The following is a 20,003-nucleotide window of genomic DNA, read 5'->3' as shown; positions in this document are numbered from 1 at the left end:
CATGAAATAATACATAATATTATGTATTTTAATACTGATTTGTTACAAATTGGTTGAAATTTTTATGGCATTTAACCGTCGATAGTTAATTGATAAGCATTATTCTCACATGTCAAACATAATTGGGAACATAATTGGAAATAATCTATTTCGATTTTTTTTACAAACTTTCGCGATACAAAATAAAATAAAATGCTTCTGCGCTGCATTTACGGATAGCCGTGCGAATATCGACTCAACTTGGTTATAACCACTCGTGTACATAACATAATTGGAACATAATTGGAAATAATCTATTTCGATTTTTTTACGAATTTTCGCAATACAAAATAAAATAAAATGCTTCTGCGCTGCATTTACGGATAGCCGTGCGAATATCGACTCATCTTGGTTATAACCACTCGTGTATATAGTCCCGCTTTCGTTGTTACCTGCTCTTGTCACCTGTAAAACAAATTTTTACATTTATACCTGTTTGTTATATAATTTCATATATTTTCCTTTGACAACCTCTATTTTGACATTGCAAAAAACATAACAAAAAAGTATCTGTACCTATAGGGGAGGTAATCAACCTTTGAAAAATCTTTATCATCTTGGCAAATCAACATTATTTATGGCTCTCCTCTTTGAATTACTTCGAAGCCACGTACTTGTGGAGCCTGTGACTTTTGATCTCGAAAAATTTCCTTTATATTGTTTGCCACATGCATCTGAAAAAAGATTTAAAAAATTACAATATTATGCATGAGAAATACTAAATACAGGATACAAGTTGATAAGTTAATCATCATATTTATTAAAAGTAGATCAAGTGTATTTTAAGGGGGGAGCCTCATGTAACCAGTAAAAAAAATCGAAAAAATTTTATTGCACAAATCATTATAGTATAATATCTCTAGATCATGTTCCGAAAGTTCCAGAGCGAAATTCAAACTTGAAATAGGCGATTTTATACCTGAGCGTTACGCAAGTAAAGCGCGCGCTCCGAGAACTTGAAACTTTAAACGCGTTTTTCTCAAAACCATGTTTTTCAAATTGGCGTGCAAGATTACTGATAAACTATTCGACCAATCGACTTGCCCTTTGGCATGCATGTAGATAACTAAATACCATTGTCTTTAAACCTACTTGTTTAATCATTTTACATGAGGCTCTCTCCTTAAGACACAGCAGGACTGAAAGTAAGAGTTTCATGTTATTTTCTCAGAATTTTCAATAACTTACCAATAATGCACGTACCGCACTTTAGTGACTTGATTCCTTTTTTTATCTCTGTCCCTGTCCAATTCAGTTGTGATGCAACCTCAGGAGAGAAAATCTTCTTACATATACTAGTAGCCATCGTGTACCCCTCTCCCAGCTACAACACTAAAATGGGATACCTGTACAGAAAAAAAAGTTGATGGCAAAAAGTTATATTGATGTGTTGAGATGAGTTGCCAAGTTTTCATAAATGCAGGACATTAAATATTTACCGCAAAATCATAGTTGTCGCCGTTTTGGAGAAACAACTCTTATTCATAAAAAGAATTCATGTCACGTAATGGAAGAGTAGGCCATCCTTCTGGTTTTTTGACATTTTCGGCAGTTTGATCTAACAAGGTCCATAATAAGATTCAGTTTATGGTCTACATTTTGAAGATTTCGCGACAGTTCTTCTTGCTTAGAGAAAAACTGCCTTCAGCACAAGCACACCTGTAATTAAAAAATTGAAGCCAACATATATCCAGATAGCAAAACCTGTAAAGACAAATCACATTTTCAAAAGATGTATTATAACGTAAAAGATATATAATAGGATAGTTTTAGTATATTACCCAGTAAAAACAATTTAGTCAAAATGATGTCAGTCATCAAATCGATGAGGAGTAATGATGTCAAAATGAGTAATTAAAATGATGGCAAAATAAATTAAAATATGTTTACACATAAATAATACCGAATTTTATTTGTATTCCAGAAGATGGATTGTGTACTTTAAAACTTTGTGAAAATTACAAAAGTAAGCGAATTCACCAGGTGACCAATAAAATGTTAACCAATGAAATTTTAAATATTCTAGTATAAATTCGCTCACTTTTGTAATTTTCACTGTTTTGAAGTACATAATCGACCCCCAGGTAGGACAGAGAAAGTGATGACGATTTTGACGTCATATTGACATCATTTTATAGTCAAAAGCCTAGTGGCTGTTTTTACCGAGTAGAGTAGTGAAAAAAAAAAAGTGAATAAATGTTACAATTACATATACATTTACCTGCCGAAGATGAAGATATATCTTGATCCAAGTTTGATTCCTTTGCCGTTGAGAGCGCTAAACAAAATCAAAATGCATTAAACAAGACAGTGAGATACAACACAGAGAAACAATATATATCGTACAAACGTATTAAAGCTAGCTATTCAAGCTAATCTGTATTTACCAGTCAATATTTTTTGCACATTCAATGCTGGAGATGTTGTGGCGAGTTTGTTAGATGCGACAGAGCTATGAACGACTAAATGTGGCAGACTGGTTGGATGAGACAGAGCTTGAACGGCTAAATGTAGAAAACTTTGGATCAAGTGCAAGGGCAGAGATTGGACGTTGCCTATAGGCTGACAAGTTGTAACGGACGTCACATCATCTGTATTATCTACCTCATCTGCAATAATAAACAAATAACATGATACACCAGCATATCTCAAAAATATTTCAAATTCCAATAGCGCTTACCTATGGGTGGAGGAATTACTAAAGAAACATCAGGCAGGTTTCTCTCTGATTGTACATTCATATCATACTGGTCACTAGGTCTTTCATTTTCTTCATCTATTACTCCCGGATTCTCTCGCACATGAGCCTCCGTCTCTTTTTCATGCCGTGCTTTCTTTCATCGTTCCTGAATTCTTTTGCGAGCTTTTTCAAGTTCCATATTGATATCTTCTGCACCGCATTTTTTAGGTACTTTTACATTATCATCAACCATTTCTTCCTCTGTGTCTGACCTTTCATCAATTCTCCTCAATTTTTTTGTAACTCTTTGATTTTTCAATCTTTGCAGAGCATTCCGTACAGAGCTACTATTTCTGATTTGAAGATTCTTTTTATAATTAGACTTTGGTGGCCTGGGTAGAGCCTTTCCCTTGGAAATTCGTGTGTGATTTTTCTCCTTCTCTTTCTCCTCCTTTTTTTTCTCTTGCCTCTTCCGGTTTCTTTTTCTGTATCGAGCCCATCTGTATCCTCGGCCATTGGCAGCATTTCTCTAGCTTTCTTATATAAATCTTGAAATAAAACAAGCAACAAATGTTTCAACAGTAAACTTACTAAGAATATCAGATTTTTTAGTTTAGGATATAAACTCACCACAAGTTTTTCGCACTGTACATGGAAGAATTTTCCATGTAACACTGTCTGGATCAACATATGCTTTTACACAGCTTTGCTTTCCTCTTTTGGATTTTGTGGACATGGAACAAAATCATCAAAGATCCACTTGGTTGGGACACAACAGATGTAATTGTTTGTCCATTATTATCTTGTGTTTCTATAATGCTATACTGCTTTATCTAAAATAAAATATAATGTTATAATTTTCCTGCGTAGAAAACAAGAAAAAAAACAATGTTTGCACATATACCGCCAGAACATTTGTTAAGGAGGGTGGTTGCTAGCTCAAATCAATTTGATAAGAATTAGTTCAAATTTATGGAGGATATTCGTCTATGGGAATCTATCGTCCATGCCAAAGTTGAAGACAATTGACTACATAGTTGTCGAGTAATTAATTATTAAAGTTATACTCTTGTCTCTCTCTTATACACGGGCGACACAGCAAAAATGTTATCTAATCTGTAATGTAACTCTCGAAAGCATATTAAAAATGATAAGAATTTAATGAAAATAGGACGTGCAAATAATTCTTCACATATTTAGAAAGAACTTGATCGAAGACTGAAATGATTTGTCTTTATAGTTGTCAAGAAATTGTAAAAATAAAACAGGACCACATTTATTATTTCCACATTCAACGTGAATATAATAACGTATTTGACTTTCAATTGTACAAACACACAACTCTTTTTAAACCTTAAGAAACAGCAATTGACGGAGCATTCTACATATTTATTTGCTAAAATTTGTTTATTTTACGCGACGAAAATGTAACATATATATGCTTTCCCCCTGCCGCGCCGCCTGCCTTGCAGCGAAATGTCAACCAACCTCCTTAACCCCAGACATACTCACTGGGGTGTTACGGGACCCCACGCGAAATTCAAATTGAGCCCCTGCCTTAGGAAGGTTAGTTTTCATACCGAGACCCTAACCATAATTCAGTTTAGTCATCCGGCAGTCGACCTCCGTCATTCAGCGAGTGCGTTAGATCCGTGCAGCAGCTGAAAACCGAAAAAGAAAATTGTTTGGGGTGTCCGTACACCCCAGTGAGTCATTTACGCTCGACATTTACCACAGTAAAGTATATTTCAGATTTTTTGTGAAAATCGGTAACGAAAAATTTATACACTTTATAGCACTCCCCGGAAAATTCTACCCCTGTTTCATATATAATTCTTTAAGATTCGGTCAATTATTTCATTTTTGCTCTTCTTGCACAGCAGCTGATTAAAACTAAAAGTTTTTGTCGAGTTAATTTTACTGTTTCTATATACTTTTTCAACTTTTGACTACCTTTCAAATAAATAATAATCGACAGAATCTGTGTTTTACTTTCCATTTCTTGCGATTTTTCCCATTCGACAGTTTTTCGTCATTTCCTCTACTTCAGATGTTCAAAGAAATATATGTTTTTTTTAAGAAACGAAAAAATCGCTTACATGCCCTTGAAGGTTGTCTCGTCGTCTTTCAAAATCCGTTGGAAATTTTAAAATTGGTGAATTTTATGAAAAACTAGAGCATTTTTTATAAAAATAGTCATTTCAGCCCAATTTTTGGTTCTTTTTCTTGTTTTTCGAAATTTTTTTACTGTTTTTTTTTTACTACCGCAACGTGACGACTACTATCGTCTTCCCTATTAAACAACAAACAAAATTATCTATTAAAAAGTTGTCCAACAACAAATAGAAACATTATACACGCGGGACAAGTTTGGGGTATCGTGACACCCCAGTGAGTCATTCACGTATGAGAAAATCAAGTGAGTATGTCTAGGGTTAAAAGTTGTAATAAAAATTATGAAAATTATGAAACGTGTAATTAATTCATAGATTAGATATCAAGTTAATAGAAATTACACGGTGCGTATATATCATAAAACATTGATCAAAGTGTAACCTGCTTGAGCCATTTTTATTTGTATAATTGTATATGTAAACCATTTACTATATAATAAAAGTCCACTGTACACAATCTATAATTTGCGACAGAATTCGAGACAAAATTCTATTTTTAATTTTATACGTTATATAATACAGAATACATATGAATAATTAAAATTTATAAATTGTTCTACAAAAACGCGTGAAATATGCGCAGTGTATAAATACCCGTGAATAGTAAATGACATATCTACTATCAAATTTGATCAATAATCTAAAGAAGAAAAGGAAAAAAAGTATATATGACAATGTCTTGGTCCAGGAAGCAAGTTACTTGGTTATTTTTTTATTAACTGAATATACGAAATATTCTTGCATATACGTAGTAATTTTTTCTTGTTTATAATTAGATTTAATAATATATTTAATATATATCTATATATATAATTATAAATAAAATTATGTCTAAATTCTGTCATAAATTATAGATTGTGTACAGATTTTAAAATAATCCACATACCTCAACGGATAAACAATTATTTTTAGTTGAGAAATTACAAAAGATGGAGCAGAGGAAAAACTGCATATTCCAGTTCCCCACAAAAAAGACAAATGCATTTATAAAGAACGTCAGAGAAATCATAAACAATAAAATTCTCATTCAGATTATATGCAACACAAATCCCTAAATCACTGGATGGCAATGGGTACTCGTACAGATCTTTAGTACCTTCAAAAATTTTAACGATAATTTTCAAGCCGTTAACATCTCCAGTATTTACAATGTTTTGAACCAGCCCAAACATTCCATCCTTGAGGAAAACACAATTATTTGGTTGACTTATAGTCAGAGTATAAGATTTGTGTTTATATCTTTTATACTGCGATATGACTGGAACTATATTGGCTATTGGGCCATTTACATGCTTATTTATAAGACCTCTTGCTTGATTTTTAAGATAATTTGTATCAACTAATTCTCTTTCACATAGCCTACGACAAATTTGCTGGAGAGGCTTGGAAGATGTTTTAATAAGCCTTTTCAATCCACCTAACTTGTTTTCAAATGGATAAGCAAAGTTCATAAGGTTTCCAAACCTCATCACATCAGAAATCAAGTGCAATAACATATGAACGCGTTGTATACAACAAAACCTTTTCCAAAAACTGTGGCACTGTACTTTACAAACATGTCAATGAAATTACTTGCATCAGCCATATGAATGTCAATTAGGGTATCATTGTACAAAATATACATTGCAGTATGAAAAAGCAAAAATAGTTTGTAGACTTCATCTCTTAACACAAACTCAAGTACCACAGGCCCTAGATATAACATCATCAGTCTAAATTCTGTTTTTTTTTCCACTCAGAAAAGCGTCTCAAACTAGGCTTTCTTGAAAACTCAATTGGGATGTAATCTGCAAGATCATTAAGTAAACCTGACAAAGTCTGAATTTCTTGTCCGCTCATGCGAGCTGTAACTGGACCTCTAGCTATTACAAATTGCAATATCCTCTTCATAACTCTTATTTCTAGCAAATGAAAACTATTCATAGGAAATTGTGAAATAAATTTTGTTTGCAGTTCAATAAGGGGAGAATGTGATTCCTGTGTGATGTTCTGGGTCTCTTCGACTATCAAATGACTCATCAATTCTTTCTATCCCAATTTTGGTAGAATAATAAACGAAGCCATCGTAACCTCCTTCCTGATCGCATCTTTCACATCCATCATGTGAGGTAGAACCTGTTTATACACTTCAAATAGGCACGAGCAGGTGCATCACCCAAGTAATACCTAATATCGACATCAAAATATCTGTTTTCAAATACGACACCTTCACGTCTAAGATCTTTAATTTCTTGGATAAAGTTACTTGAATAATCTTGAATTGGTTTAGGTTTTCCCAATCCGTAAAATATTCCAATAACAAATGGCGTAGAATCTACAAAATCTTTGCATCTGGCCAGAATAGGCCAACACTCTTCGGAAACATTTCTATAAACTTTTACGCCATCAACAAAAACATCTAGCATAATTGTGTTACAATTTTTGATGCCATGCTTCAGTTTTGACATGACACCACATCTTGGGCCGACATGGGAATATTCCCCATTAGAAAGCACACTCGGTATAGTTTTCCTTGGAGTTTTCTTCAGAGTTCTCGAATCTCTAGGCAGGGATGAAAAGGTCTCAAAATGTTAAGCAATGCATTAACAGCCACACTGGTAATACTGTATCTATTACTCCACAGTTGCAGAGATCTTGTTAATAAATCATCGTCATCATCTTGTTCATAATGTTCAATATCATCACATAAAAATTCATCGTTATGATGGATGTCATTGAAAACAAATTTTCTGAGAATATCTTCAACTAAATTTTGCTCAATATCAACATGCTGAATAGGAACATGTGGCAAATCGGGCCGCAAATCCTCAAACAAAAAGTCAGGATTGACGTGTGAACAGCAGGGGACAAGGGAGCGGGCAGATCGGCAGGTACATCCCCATCATCGGGAAGCTCAGTTCCAAGTTGAATATGTGCTCGAGGATTTTCAATATGGATTTCATTATTGATAGCTTCCTCTTGTGAAGCATTAAGAATTTCTTGGAGTTGATCTCGAGCAGCAGATGCTGCCTGATGCTTTATGTAGCTCGTTTTAAGAATCTTCTTTGGAGGCATGGTTACTTAATAAACAAAAAAATATTCTCAAGTATGTAATTACAAAAAAAAGTCACTTAAGATTTGAAATTAAATTAAAGAAAGTACTACAAGGAAATAATATAAACTAATGTCATATAACAATGTCTACTGTATATGGAGAATAAATAAAAATCTTTTTCTATATATATAAAACATACAAAAATATTAAGTAAATCTATATTATTATTAAGAAAGAATAAATATCTAAATATTAAAAAAGATTTTTATTTATTTAAACTTATACCAGTCTTTGGTAGTCAATAAATCAAGAGAATCAAGAGAAGGTACACGGTAGTATCTCGTAACAAGTAATACTTACGGAAGAATTCATGAGTAACCACGTCCGAACACGTCAACAATTTCGCTGTTTTGATTGTTATTATTAGCTAGTTGGTATATTAGCTAATCTATAACGTAGCACCATGCAGGTTCCTGTTCCCACTTGTGTTGTCAGGGACGACACAACTAGAGGCAGCAAAATTAAATCTTGGAATAAAAAAAAAAAAACAGAATTAGAACACAAAAACAAATAAATGCATATAATAAATTTATTTGTAGAAATACATAAACTCTGTATCGTAACCTCTGGGTGCGTTCCGAATTTGTACATCAAAACGCAGAGCACTATTTATTCTTCTTAAACGTTCGATGAACATCAAAGACAAATAATATATATACGCTATGCGTCTGATGCGCAATTCGGAACGGACTCTCTGTAAAAAATGCTTGCATATATTACAAGCTGGGGTAATGATACGGCTCATGTACTTTTACAAACGTACATATATATAAGAAACTAGTATATATAAATAAATACATGAGAAAAAATGTAATACTTACAAGAGTATCCACGTCCGAAAACGACGACGACCTTGATGACTAGTCCAGACAATATTTGGTTCAAACTCTCTTGATCAGGGGCTGTACAACCATTACTCAAAATATATGCGTTTATTCCTCTTCTTTTTACTCGTATATATTAACCCACTACCACACGGATGATATAATTAGGTCGTCAATTTTTACAAAATTCTATACCGGACGAAACACAAATAATACGCTATGCGTCTGATGCGCAATTCGGAACGGATGACTCTCTGTAAAAAATGCTTGCATATATTACAAGCAGGGGTAATTATACGACTCGTGTATTTTTACACGCGTACAAATATATATGAGAAACTACTTACAGAGTATCCACGTCCGAAGACGACGACGACGACCTTGATGACTAGTTTAGACAATATTGGTTCAAGCTCTTTTGATCAGGGGTTATACGACCATTACTCAAAATATATGCTTTTATTCCTCTTCTTTTTACTCGTATATTAACCCACTACCACACGGATGATATATTACATTGTCAATTTTCACAAAATTCTATACCGAACGAAACACGTCTTGACGCGTTTGCACACACAGATCGAGACTACGCCGCGGGCCTTGATCGAATAATAACCTCGACGAGACTGATGAACACGCACGCACGTACATACAGACATGTTTACGATTCGCGACTTTGAAAATGACAATCGGACGCAGGCGTTGTGGGCGTGAGTCCGACCCCCCTCCCCCGCCTCTCTCCGTACTCGCGAGTAATGCCGCGTGCACACATATGCATCCCGCACTTGCCACGCTCGAGATACATTACGACGCGGTAGCCAATTATCTATTCTTTCGCTTATACGAAAAAGCGATAAATTAACTGGCTACCGCGTCACGTTTCGCCGTGCGCCAATCGTTGTCGTTATGCAAAAGCCGAATCGCGCCCGTATATATGACGGTATCGCAGCGAGCGTCTGATATATTTAATAAATGTCGTGTTTTAACCCTCCACAAAGACACGAGCAGGGCGAGTCATGTTTTTCTCATGCGAGTCAAAAATTATTTCTAAAAGATTTGAAAGTTATTATAGATGTTTTATACGCGATTTGCACATTTCCACAGCAATTTTAGAGGATGCATTCTCAACAGCGCTTTCAAAGTGCTTTGCACGCGCTCTTGTGCTACGTGCGCTTTCAAAGCGCTTTTTACACGCATGATTGACGAAAATGTTTTTAAATGTTTTGCAAAGTAAATTACATGTTTTCAAGCAACCTTTGATAGTCTTGGAAATAATTTTTGGCACACTGTGAATCAAAATCCATCAAAATAGCCACTTGCCAAAAAAGTGCGTACTGACAGCGGTTTTGGGAGGTGCATTCTCAACAGCGCTTTTAAAGCGCTTTTTACGCGCATGATTGACGAAAGTGTTTTTGAGTATTTTTCAAAGTGAATTACATGTTTTCAAGCAACGTTTTAGTCTTAGAAATCATTTTTGGCACACTATGAATCAAAATCCATCAAAATAGCCATCTGTCAAAAAAGTGCGTAACTGACAGCGGTTTTGGGAGGTGCATTCTCAATAGCGCTTTCAAAGCGCTTTGCACGTGCTGCTGTGCTACATGGGTACGTTATCATAGTCCGAGAGCTGAGGGACCAAAACTGCAAACTGCAACAGTTTTAGAAAGGCTGATATTACAACATTAGGTCATGTATCGGTTGTATATATCAATAGCCGGCCGTCAGTCAGCCAGTTTCGGTAACAGCTGGCGCGGGGGCGGCTCCAAACTTGTGAAAAAAACATGTATGTCGCAACTGTTTTATAAAATCTGAAAATTAGTTTGTAGATGGTAAATCAACCAACAAACTGTGTGGGTGTGGTCAGTCAGCAAAATATTGCAACGGTACGCGTCAGCAGCGCGCTAAAGTCATCAAAAAATTCTAGTTGGTGAAGGTGTTTTTATAAAATCTAAAATTTTGCATACAATTAGTTGATATTATTTAAAACAGGAAAAACATTGTCAGTCGGAATTTTTATGTAACAAACGCCGTCAGCAGCTATAATAGAAGGGCACGCCGCGCGCTTGATTTATATAGCGCGCTCGATGGCGCGGGCTGATTATATTTAATAATAAAATAAATGGTTATATTTAATAATAAAATTAAAATAATTTTTCAAATTAGAATCACTGCTATATACAATCATATACTTTCAGAAGCGTCGTAATTTTCTTCGATATCAGTTACCTCGGACTCTGCATCTGCAAATTAGTAAACATGTAATACATTTGATTAGTTTATTAATGAAAAGAAGACTGACAAATTTGCTTGCAATTATTTATTACCTGATTCATCATTTCCTTCTGATTCCTGCCAACCATTTTCGACTGCAAACTTTGTGGTTGGTATCTTTTGGTGTGCGTGGGTCCAAATATCAGATATACATATGCACTGCGATAAACTTGTTTGATGACCTCAGCTCTGCTGCATGGCGAAAGATTTGACGCATCGTAATTCTTTGCATTAATTTCAAAAGTGTCCTTGTTATTTTTAAATGTGTAGCTTTTTAAAAATATTGCGAGACGAGCTTTATTTAAATTCTTAATTTTTTCGTGACCATACAATCGACAGACAAATTCCTCCATTTTTTTCATTACGCCTGCGCCTGTACGATTATCGTCATTTAATGCGCTGAAATTCGCAAATGCTTTTTGAAAATCCTCCGACTGCACCAACAAATTATATGGACGCTTTTTTCCTTTTCGGAAAAAGGCGGGGTTCTGGTCGCGCAGTCAGCGAAGGCATGTTAAAGCCGGAAGAGCAGCGCAAATCGATTGTCCTAAGCGTTTATGTATCTCACAGTGACGTTGATTATTAATTACTCATATTACCCAGCATGACCCAATTATGGAGTATATCGGTATCAGAGCACTTGATGGAGACGTTAGCATCATAATTAAGATTACAAATCTGTTGGATAATTTTTGTATCGGCTTCTTCATGCGAGGGGCATGAAAAAACTCATCTTCAATGCTCTTGATGACTAGTCCGTTTTCAACGTTGTATTTGTAGCAGTAGTCGAAATTCAGATACACCGTTTTATTGCAAAAATAGGGAGCCAACTCTGCCCTTTCCCAATCCTGTATTAGAAATCCAACTAGAGCTTCCTTGAACTTTTTTTTTTCAAGTTTTTTTGTGAAATCCGCAGGACGTTTCTGTTCTTCTCCGGTGATGTGATGGTCACGCTTCTCACTTGTGTCTCGAAGAGCGTGCTCGTTATCTTTAATAGAGGGTGACTGTCTATTTATAAAAAACGATGGAAACATTTCTACCATGTTGCCTTACCACGGCTTGTAAAATTTGTCTGGAAATGTTACCAAATGTTAATGGTATATCTTGAAAAAAAAAAAAGGAAAAAAAAATCCATCAATCACTTTTTTTTCCAAGCACTTTAACAAAACCGATTTGTCAGTCTTGCACATTGTGCCGCCCAAATGGCATAGGGACAAGGGCACGGGCGTTAGCGGAGAAGACAACATCTTCTCAACATTTATTTTTTGATCCAAAGAAACAGCAAGCAGCCGTCAATGGAATGAGCAAAAGACTGAGAGCTAGAATCAAAGAGCTGATAAGATAAAGAAACAAAAAGCGTGATTAGATGTAATGGAGAAAAAGGACCGTGCTTTTGGACAGTAAACGGAATAAGGCAGGGATGCCCTCCGAGTGCGCTACTATTTATATTGCTGCTGGCGGACTTGAAGGAGGTAATGAGAAAAGGGCAGGAGGGAGGGGTAGTTGTAGGAGATGCAAAAATATAGACGCTTGCATACGCGGATGACATTGTGGCAATTGCAGAGAGAGAAAAGGAAATGAAACAAATAGAAAAATAGAGCAATAGAAAAATACTTTGACAAAAGGAAACAAACAGTGAATGTTGGGAAAACAAAAGTCATGAGATTTAGAAAAGGAGGAGGTAGAGCCAAAAAAGTAAAAGTGGAAAGGAGAACAAATAAAAGAGGTAAAACTAGAATTTTGCTACCTAGGATACATATTTCAAAGAAACAGAGGACAAGAATCACACATAAAGGAGAGAGTAAGAAAAGCCACAGTTGCAATGAGGCAAGTATGGGGTATGGGAAAAAGAATTTTTGGAGGAGACTGGAAAAGAAGAATGAAACTCTTTGACTCGCTGGTGGCAAGTGTGGCGATGTATGGAGCAAAAGTATGGGGATGGAAGGAAAGAAAGAATATAGAGAGGATACAAGAGAGGTTCATAAGATGGACGTTGGCATTAGACTGGTGCACGCCGGGTTATATGATGAGAGAAGAGACTAAAAGAATTAAGATGAGAACAAAAGCGGCTAAAAGAGCAATGAGATACAAAGAAAAATTAGAAAACGGAGGGGAAATGGCAAGAGCATGCTGGAAGGAAATAAAAAAAGGACGTAAGGAAAGAAAAGTCAAAATGGGAAATTGAACGTGGAAAGTTTTACGAGTGTAGAGGATATGCAGCGGAAGAGATGGAAAGGAAAAGAGAAGAAGGGTGGAGTAGCATAGAAGAGGTAGAATGTAGAGATGGAGACATACAAATACAGGAGATGGACGAAAAGATGAGAGAATCAAAATATAATAGATGGTACAAAGAGAGATGGTAGAAATCGCAAGACCAGAGTATCGGGAAAGAAGAGGAAAAGAAAAATCGGTAACAAGGATAGCAAGATTCAGACTGGGAAACGAGATGCGTGGTAAAAAGTACTGGGAATCAGAGGAGAAAAAAAGTTGCAGAGTATGCGAAGCAGAGGAAGAAACTTGGAAACATACACTGGAGAGATGCGCGAGGGAGGGAAGCGATGACATGGGAGGGGGAATAGGGGAGAGAGTAAGAAAAATTGTGAATGGCAACGGAGAGGGAGAGAGATGGATAAAAGTTGGAGGAGAAAAGAGAAAAACAAAATACAGAGGCAGAAAACTGTTAAAGCTATAATATTCTGCTCTGTTTGTTTGATTTGATTTGTATGTATACAATATAAATGAAAATGTATAATGTCTATATGTATGATATATATGTTATGTGTAACCATTTCAAGCCGAAAGGCAGAAATAAATATATTCTATTCTATTATTTCTCAAAATTTTTACAATTTCCAAACCGGTTTCTAAAAATTGGTAACAAAAAATTATCCATTAAAAAAATTGTCCATAAAAAAATTCAGCTTGATATCTACAAGTTTGCGGAAATTGGAGTAATCAGGTATATTTTTTTAAAACAGAAATCGTAAACCATTTTACTATTAGCAATTTTTCCAATTCTATTAGATTCTTTACTTCTTTCTACCCCCATCTATATATACAAGTACCTGACGTCTGTATGTCAGTCTGTCTGACGCAAACTACTTGTTATTTTTCGAAAACGTGGAAAAATTTCGTAACCGGTTTCCAAAAACCGGTCTTGTTCGCTCGCGACAGTCACAAATTGAAGTGACTGGTTACGTCTCCAAAAATTTAAAAAATTTGTGATATCGTCTTCCAAAAAGATTGGTGACAAAAAATTATACACTTTATAGCACTCTTTGGAAAATTCTACCCCTGTTTCATATTCAACTCTTTGAAATTTGGTCACGTATTTCGCGCGAAAAATTAGAAAAACCGGTTTCCAGAAAATCGGTAACAAATCCTACACACCCAACAGATTTCATTTAAAACTAATCGACCTATAAACAATTTAATTCCCGAAAATTATAAAAAAAAAATTTATTCTTTTTTGGCCTTTGCAGCTTGCTCCATTTCATAATTTAATGCTGCTCTTAGCAATAAATCATATCCTGACCGTGTTCTAATGTACATTTTTTTAAAAATCACGTAGATTTTTTTAAACAAAAATTGGAAACGTTTCGAGAAAATCAGTACATTAATGAAAAATTAAACTCGCGGTTTCAAAAAAATCAGCATATCAGGGCCATCGCAACACGTCTTTGAGATTCGGTCACGTATTTCCAGAAAAATTGGAAAAATTTTGGAACCGGTTTTCAAAAAAATCGGTAACGAAAAATTATATACACTTGTGCAATTCCCGGGAAATATATATTCTCTACCCCTACTTTATATACAATTCTTTACGATTCGGTCAATTAATTCCCAAAAATTTCGTAACCGGTTTCCAAAAAAATCGGTAACAAAAAATTGTACACTTTATGGCACTCTCTGGGACATGTATATATTCTACCCTTACTTTGTATACAATTCTTTGAGATTTGGTCAATTAATTCTCGTAAACTTTGAAAAAATTTTGGAACCGGTTTCCAAAAAGATTGGTAACAAAAAAAGCAGCGACATTTTCATTCCCGGAAAATTCTACCCCTGTTTCATATACGTTTGGTAAAAATTCGGTTCACTAACGATCGAGTAGTTTGCGTACATACAGACAGACAGACGTGACATATATATAGATAGATATATATATATATTGGGCATATATATATATATATATTTGTTTACGTTCTATTCCCATCAGTATCGCACTAAAGTATTATTGACCCGTGATCTAATCCGAAATTATTGCAAAGCAGAATTTATGACAAAATCTCGTGAATGCGAAACAATATTTTTAATCAAGACGTTTTATGCAGGGCGCACGCAAAGAGATGAATACATTATCAGTGCTTTCAAATAAAATACTGCGATTGCTCGTGCGCGGCGACGCGGTATCTTAGTTTTAGAAAATAAACAATGACAGACGACGCATGTGCGTGCGCCAGAAAAGCTGCGAATGAGATGAAAAAAATGAAACTTTTATTAGATGTGCGTACAAAAGTGTTGGAAAAAGAGCAACGGGGGACGCAATAAGGTACAGATTATTATATATAATGACTGCAAAGCGTAAAATGCGAGAGCCAAATTGGAGGCGTCGCGACAGCAAGTGACAAAATAAAAGTATGTCGTATAATATATAGTTGTATAGTATATTATGTGCAATTTGGTTGAAGAAAATAATATTTGAATGGAATATTTTACCATTTAACATCAATAGTGTATTATATCGATATCGTAAAATTTATTTTGTACTCTGACTTTTTTGTAGAATTATGCGCGATATATGTGCGATGACTATCGCGTAAATGCGAGAAAATTTATTCACGTTTCTTTCATTTCTTTTAACGATAAGCTCACGCAAACGTATCCGTAACATTTATATACCTATAGCATAATGGCGTGCCTCTGCAAATCACGACCTTGTTTCTCAAAGCCAAGATAATACTATCCCACGAGCGACGACACGCTTCTATTTAAAATGTCTATTATACAAGAGATGAGGACTCTACTCTTTTCCCCATCCTGCGTTGCAATTTTCTCTCTCTCTCTCGCGCTCTCTCTCTCTCTCTCCTTCTCTCTCTCTCTCTCTCTCTCTCTCTCTCTCTCTCTCTCTCTCTCTCTCTCTCTCTCTCTCTCTCTCTCTCTCTCTCTCTCTCTCTCTCTCTCTCCTCTCTCTCTCTCTCTCTCTCTCTCTCTCTCTCTCTCTCTCTCTCTCTCTCTCTCTCTCTCTCTCTCTCTCTCTCTCTCTCTCTCTCGCGCTCTCGCGCTCGCTCGCCTTACCAAAATATAATCCCTCGTCAGCGTTCCTCAAAATATAATCCCTCGTCAGCGTTCTCCAAAATATAGTCCCTCGTCAGCGTTCCCCAAGATATAATCCCTCGTCAGCGTTCCTCAGAATAAAAAGATATATATGAATATATATATATATATATATATATATATATATACAGAGAGAAAGAGAGAGAGAGAGAAAGAGAGAGAGAGAGAGAGAGAGAAACCTTACATACTGGTGTGTCGTGTGCATGTGCATGTGTTACATACTGGTGTGTCGTGTGCATGTGCATGTGCTTATATACTGGTGTGTCGTGTGCATGTGCATGTGTCACATACTGGTGTGTCGTGTGCATGTGTCATGTGTTACATACTGGTGTGTCGTGTGCATGTGCATGTGTTACATACTGGTGTGTCGTGTGCATGTGCATGTGTCACATACTGGTGTGTCGTGTGCATGTGCATGTGTTAGATATTATTTTATTATTTTATTATTTTATTATTTTTTTCTTTTTTTTTCTTTTTTTTCTTTCTTTCTTTATTAATAATAATAATTATTATTTTTATTAATAATAATAATTAGTAATTATTAATATTAATAATAAAGAAAGAGAGAAAAAAAAGAAAAAAAAAGAAAAAAAATAATAAAATAATATGTAACACATGCACATGCACACGACACACCAGTATGTGACACATGCACATGCACACGACACACCAGTATGTGACACATGCACATGCACACGACACACCAGTATATAAGCACATGCACATGCACATGACACACCAGTATATAAGCACATAACACATGCACATGCACACGACACATGTACAATAGATTTGAGGTGGTGCGAGATTGGTGTGTTTTCATTGAAATTTTATAACGTTTTCGAAATTTCGTCAACGTTTAATAAATTGTAAGCGAAACGTGTAAATATTATATGGAAAATATCCTAAACACACAATCTTATATTAAAGACTTGTATATACTATAATGGAAATGCTCAATAAGGTATAAAGTATCCTTCTATATGGTAACATGTTGCGCTTGAGTAAATTTCTAAATGTCCCATTGGGCTCACCTACTATAAATTTTCTGTTTCAATAGTAATATGGACTTTAATTAACATAATTATATTGTATTTTTAAAAATTCAATCTTTGTATATATATAATTTGTTTATTTCAGTTGCTTTTCGGTCTTGAAAAAGAGTGCTACATGTTTTTAAGATGCGATTTTTTTTTTTTACAATACATTTTATATGACATTTCTTTGCCATCAGTTTCATTTTGTATTTGTACGTTTTTTAGGTCTTTCCTGTGTTTGGTCACTTTCCTCATCCAATCTGCTCTATCTTTCAAAATGTCCAAGATATTTTTGTAATCCCTTAGAGGCTCCACGCAGTCAGATATCAAATGCTCTAGCGTTTCCATTTTTTCGCCACACTTTCCTCCTCACTTTCGCATCTATACCATGCAATCATTCTCTGGTCTCTTTCTTTGTATTTTTTTTGTAGATACCTTGGGATGTGATTTGTTTGCAGCTCTTTGTACTTGACGCAGTACCTTTTCTCCTCTATCCTTTTCTCTTGCTCTGTTTTTTGTCCTTTCCGGTTCGTCATTACTAGTTCTTCCATGTCCTTTGTTCTTTTAGAGCTTTCATTTTCTGTTTTCCTTGTGCTACAGCCAACTTGACTATAATATTGGTTCCTGTTTTTTTTCCCATTTTGTTTTCTTCCCTTTCTGTTTGTTTTGTATCTCTTTCGAGCACTCTGCGATTATTTTGTTTGTTTGCCTTTCTTTTGTCTTCTCTTTGTACTTTGCTCTTTTTTCGACTTTTATCCTAATTTTGTCAATTTTAATTTCTTCTCGTATCAGATATGCCGGTGTGTTAAAATCCAATTCTAGAGTCCATCTTATATATTTTGATTGCAACTTTTCCATCTTTTCTTCTTTTCTCCATCCCCATATTTCCGCTGCATATAAAAAGATGCTTTCCACTAAACTCTTAAACATTTTCATTCTCCTGTCTACACTCTCCCTGAATTTCCTCTGTCCAATATTCCATACTTGTGCCATTGCAATCGCTGCCTTCTTCACTGTTTCTTTTATATGTGTTTCCAGTCCTCTGGTTTTTTAAAAGTAAAACCCTAGATATTTAAATTCCTTGACTTTTTCCAGTCTGTCTCCGTTACATCTCCATTCTTCCTTCTTTTTCCTACTCTTTCCTTTTTTGAAGATTATAATTTTAGATATTTCAGCGTCAAGTATCAATCTTTTCTTTTCTAAATACTTTCGGAATCTACTTCCAGATCCACTATATAAAGCATAAAGAGCGTTGGACTCGTAGGGCATCCTTGCTTTACTCCTTTGGTTGTCCAAAATTTGCTCGTTGTATGATTGTTTACTCTGACGACGTTTCTCATTCCCTGATAAATCTCACCTATTCTTTTCCTGATTTTGTGGCTGATTTCTGTTCTCTCCATTATCTTATTCAGTTTTTCTTTGTCCACCTTGTCAAATGTGGTGCTTAAATCCGCAAAGAATGCCTAGATTTTTTCTCCCTTGTAGACTAATTCTCTGTTGTTGATGTAATTCAAAAAAAAAATCGTCATCTATCGTGCTTCTCTACCTCGTCTAAATTCTGGTTGCATTTCTGAGATGATGTGTTTGTCTTTTACTTTGGCTTTCGGTCTTTCTTCGAGTACCATTGCGTATATCTTGTACGCCGAGTTGAACAACGTTATTCCTCTATAATTTTCTAAATTTTTCTCATTTCCTTTTTTGAAGATTGGGGCAATCACTTTTTCTTTCCATCTTTCCGGCAGCCCCTCTCCTTTCCATACCCTGTTTATAATTTCTTTTAACCTTTATTACCTTCCTGCTTCCATACTTATTTTTCGAGTCCATCTTTTCCTGGGGCTTTCTTGTTCTTAAAATTAGCCATGTGTCTTTGTATTTCCGCTTCAATTATCTCGTTTTCATTCTTTTTTTTCTCGTAGTTATATTTTCCATCTTCTCTCTTCTTCCATCGACGTCTGCATTCGCACTATTTTCTGTGGAATAAATATGTATTCTAATCGGCAGGTGGTCTGATTCAATTCTCTCCTCCACCAAAAAATCCACCATGTCTTTTCTAGTTTCTGCATCAACTATCCCGTAATGTATTATCGAGTTACCAAACGCACCTATATACGTCCATTTTGCTACTTTGTCTCCTTCCATGTTTGCGCATAGTATATTTCTTCCCAGCCTGTATCCGCACAACCCCTGTCCGCGCAGCCTCGGGGGGGTCTGGGGGGGCGAAGCCCCCCTAGTCACCCAGCCTCGTTCCACGCGGCCTTGGGGGGGGGTCTGGGGGGGGGGCAAAGTCCCCCCCAGAAACCCCAAAAAACTGTCCGCACAGCACCTGCCCGCGCAGCCTCGGGGGGGGGGGTCTGGGGGGGGCGAAGCCCCCCCCCAGCAACCTCAAAACACTGTCCACACAGCCCCTGTCCGCGCAGCCTCGGGGGGGTCTTCATTGCTTCTCAATGGCTGTTGAAATGTTATCTTTCGAATGACAAGGAATATTAACTCCAATATTCAACTCATTCCACAATTTCATGTTACTCGAGCCCATGTCGCATGTTACGG

The 20,003-nt window shown here is 35.8% G+C and overlaps 1 protein-coding gene across 14 annotated transcripts; it reads right to left on the bottom strand.

Moving 5' to 3' along the window:
• Positions 1 to 7: 7 nt before the first annotated feature.
• On the bottom strand, positions 8 to 15,999 carry LOC139814737 (uncharacterized). 14 transcript variants are annotated; one of them, XR_011732559.1, is made up of 16 exons: positions 15,985 to 15,999; positions 11,136 to 12,154; positions 9,159 to 11,051; positions 8,809 to 9,065; positions 8,288 to 8,454; positions 5,780 to 7,952; positions 4,819 to 5,012; positions 4,232 to 4,380; positions 3,350 to 3,552; positions 2,720 to 3,267; positions 2,427 to 2,648; positions 2,261 to 2,317; positions 1,479 to 1,743; positions 1,228 to 1,385; positions 556 to 713; positions 8 to 444 (listed from the first exon to the last, which is right to left on the bottom strand). XR_011732559.1 is itself a non-coding variant. In XM_071781217.1 (13 exons), exons 7-10 carry the CDS (start codon positions 2,778 to 2,780, stop codon positions 1,667 to 1,669), a joined length of 372 nt encoding a protein of 123 aa, XP_071637318.1. In that variant the 5' UTR covers positions 2,781 to 3,267; positions 3,350 to 3,552; positions 4,232 to 5,012; positions 5,780 to 7,952; positions 8,288 to 8,454; positions 8,809 to 9,065; positions 9,159 to 9,576; the 3' UTR covers positions 8 to 444; positions 556 to 713; positions 1,228 to 1,385; positions 1,479 to 1,666. The 14 variants fall into 14 exon arrangements, 2 of the variants coding, with proteins under 2 accessions (XP_071637318.1, XP_071637317.1); XR_011732563.1 differs by having other exon boundaries at positions 4,277 to 4,380; XR_011732560.1 differs by having other exon boundaries at positions 4,232 to 5,012; positions 8,809 to 9,077.
• Positions 16,000 to 20,003: the final 4,004 nt, after the last annotated feature.

This window comes from Temnothorax longispinosus, chromosome 6, assembly GCF_030848805.1.
Source record: "Temnothorax longispinosus isolate EJ_2023e chromosome 6, Tlon_JGU_v1, whole genome shotgun sequence".
NCBI classification, from domain to species: Eukaryota; Metazoa; Arthropoda; class Insecta; order Hymenoptera; family Formicidae; genus Temnothorax; species Temnothorax longispinosus.
The sequence above is the reverse complement of the archived record's forward strand: the minus strand, read 5'-3'. Positions and strand labels throughout refer to the sequence as shown.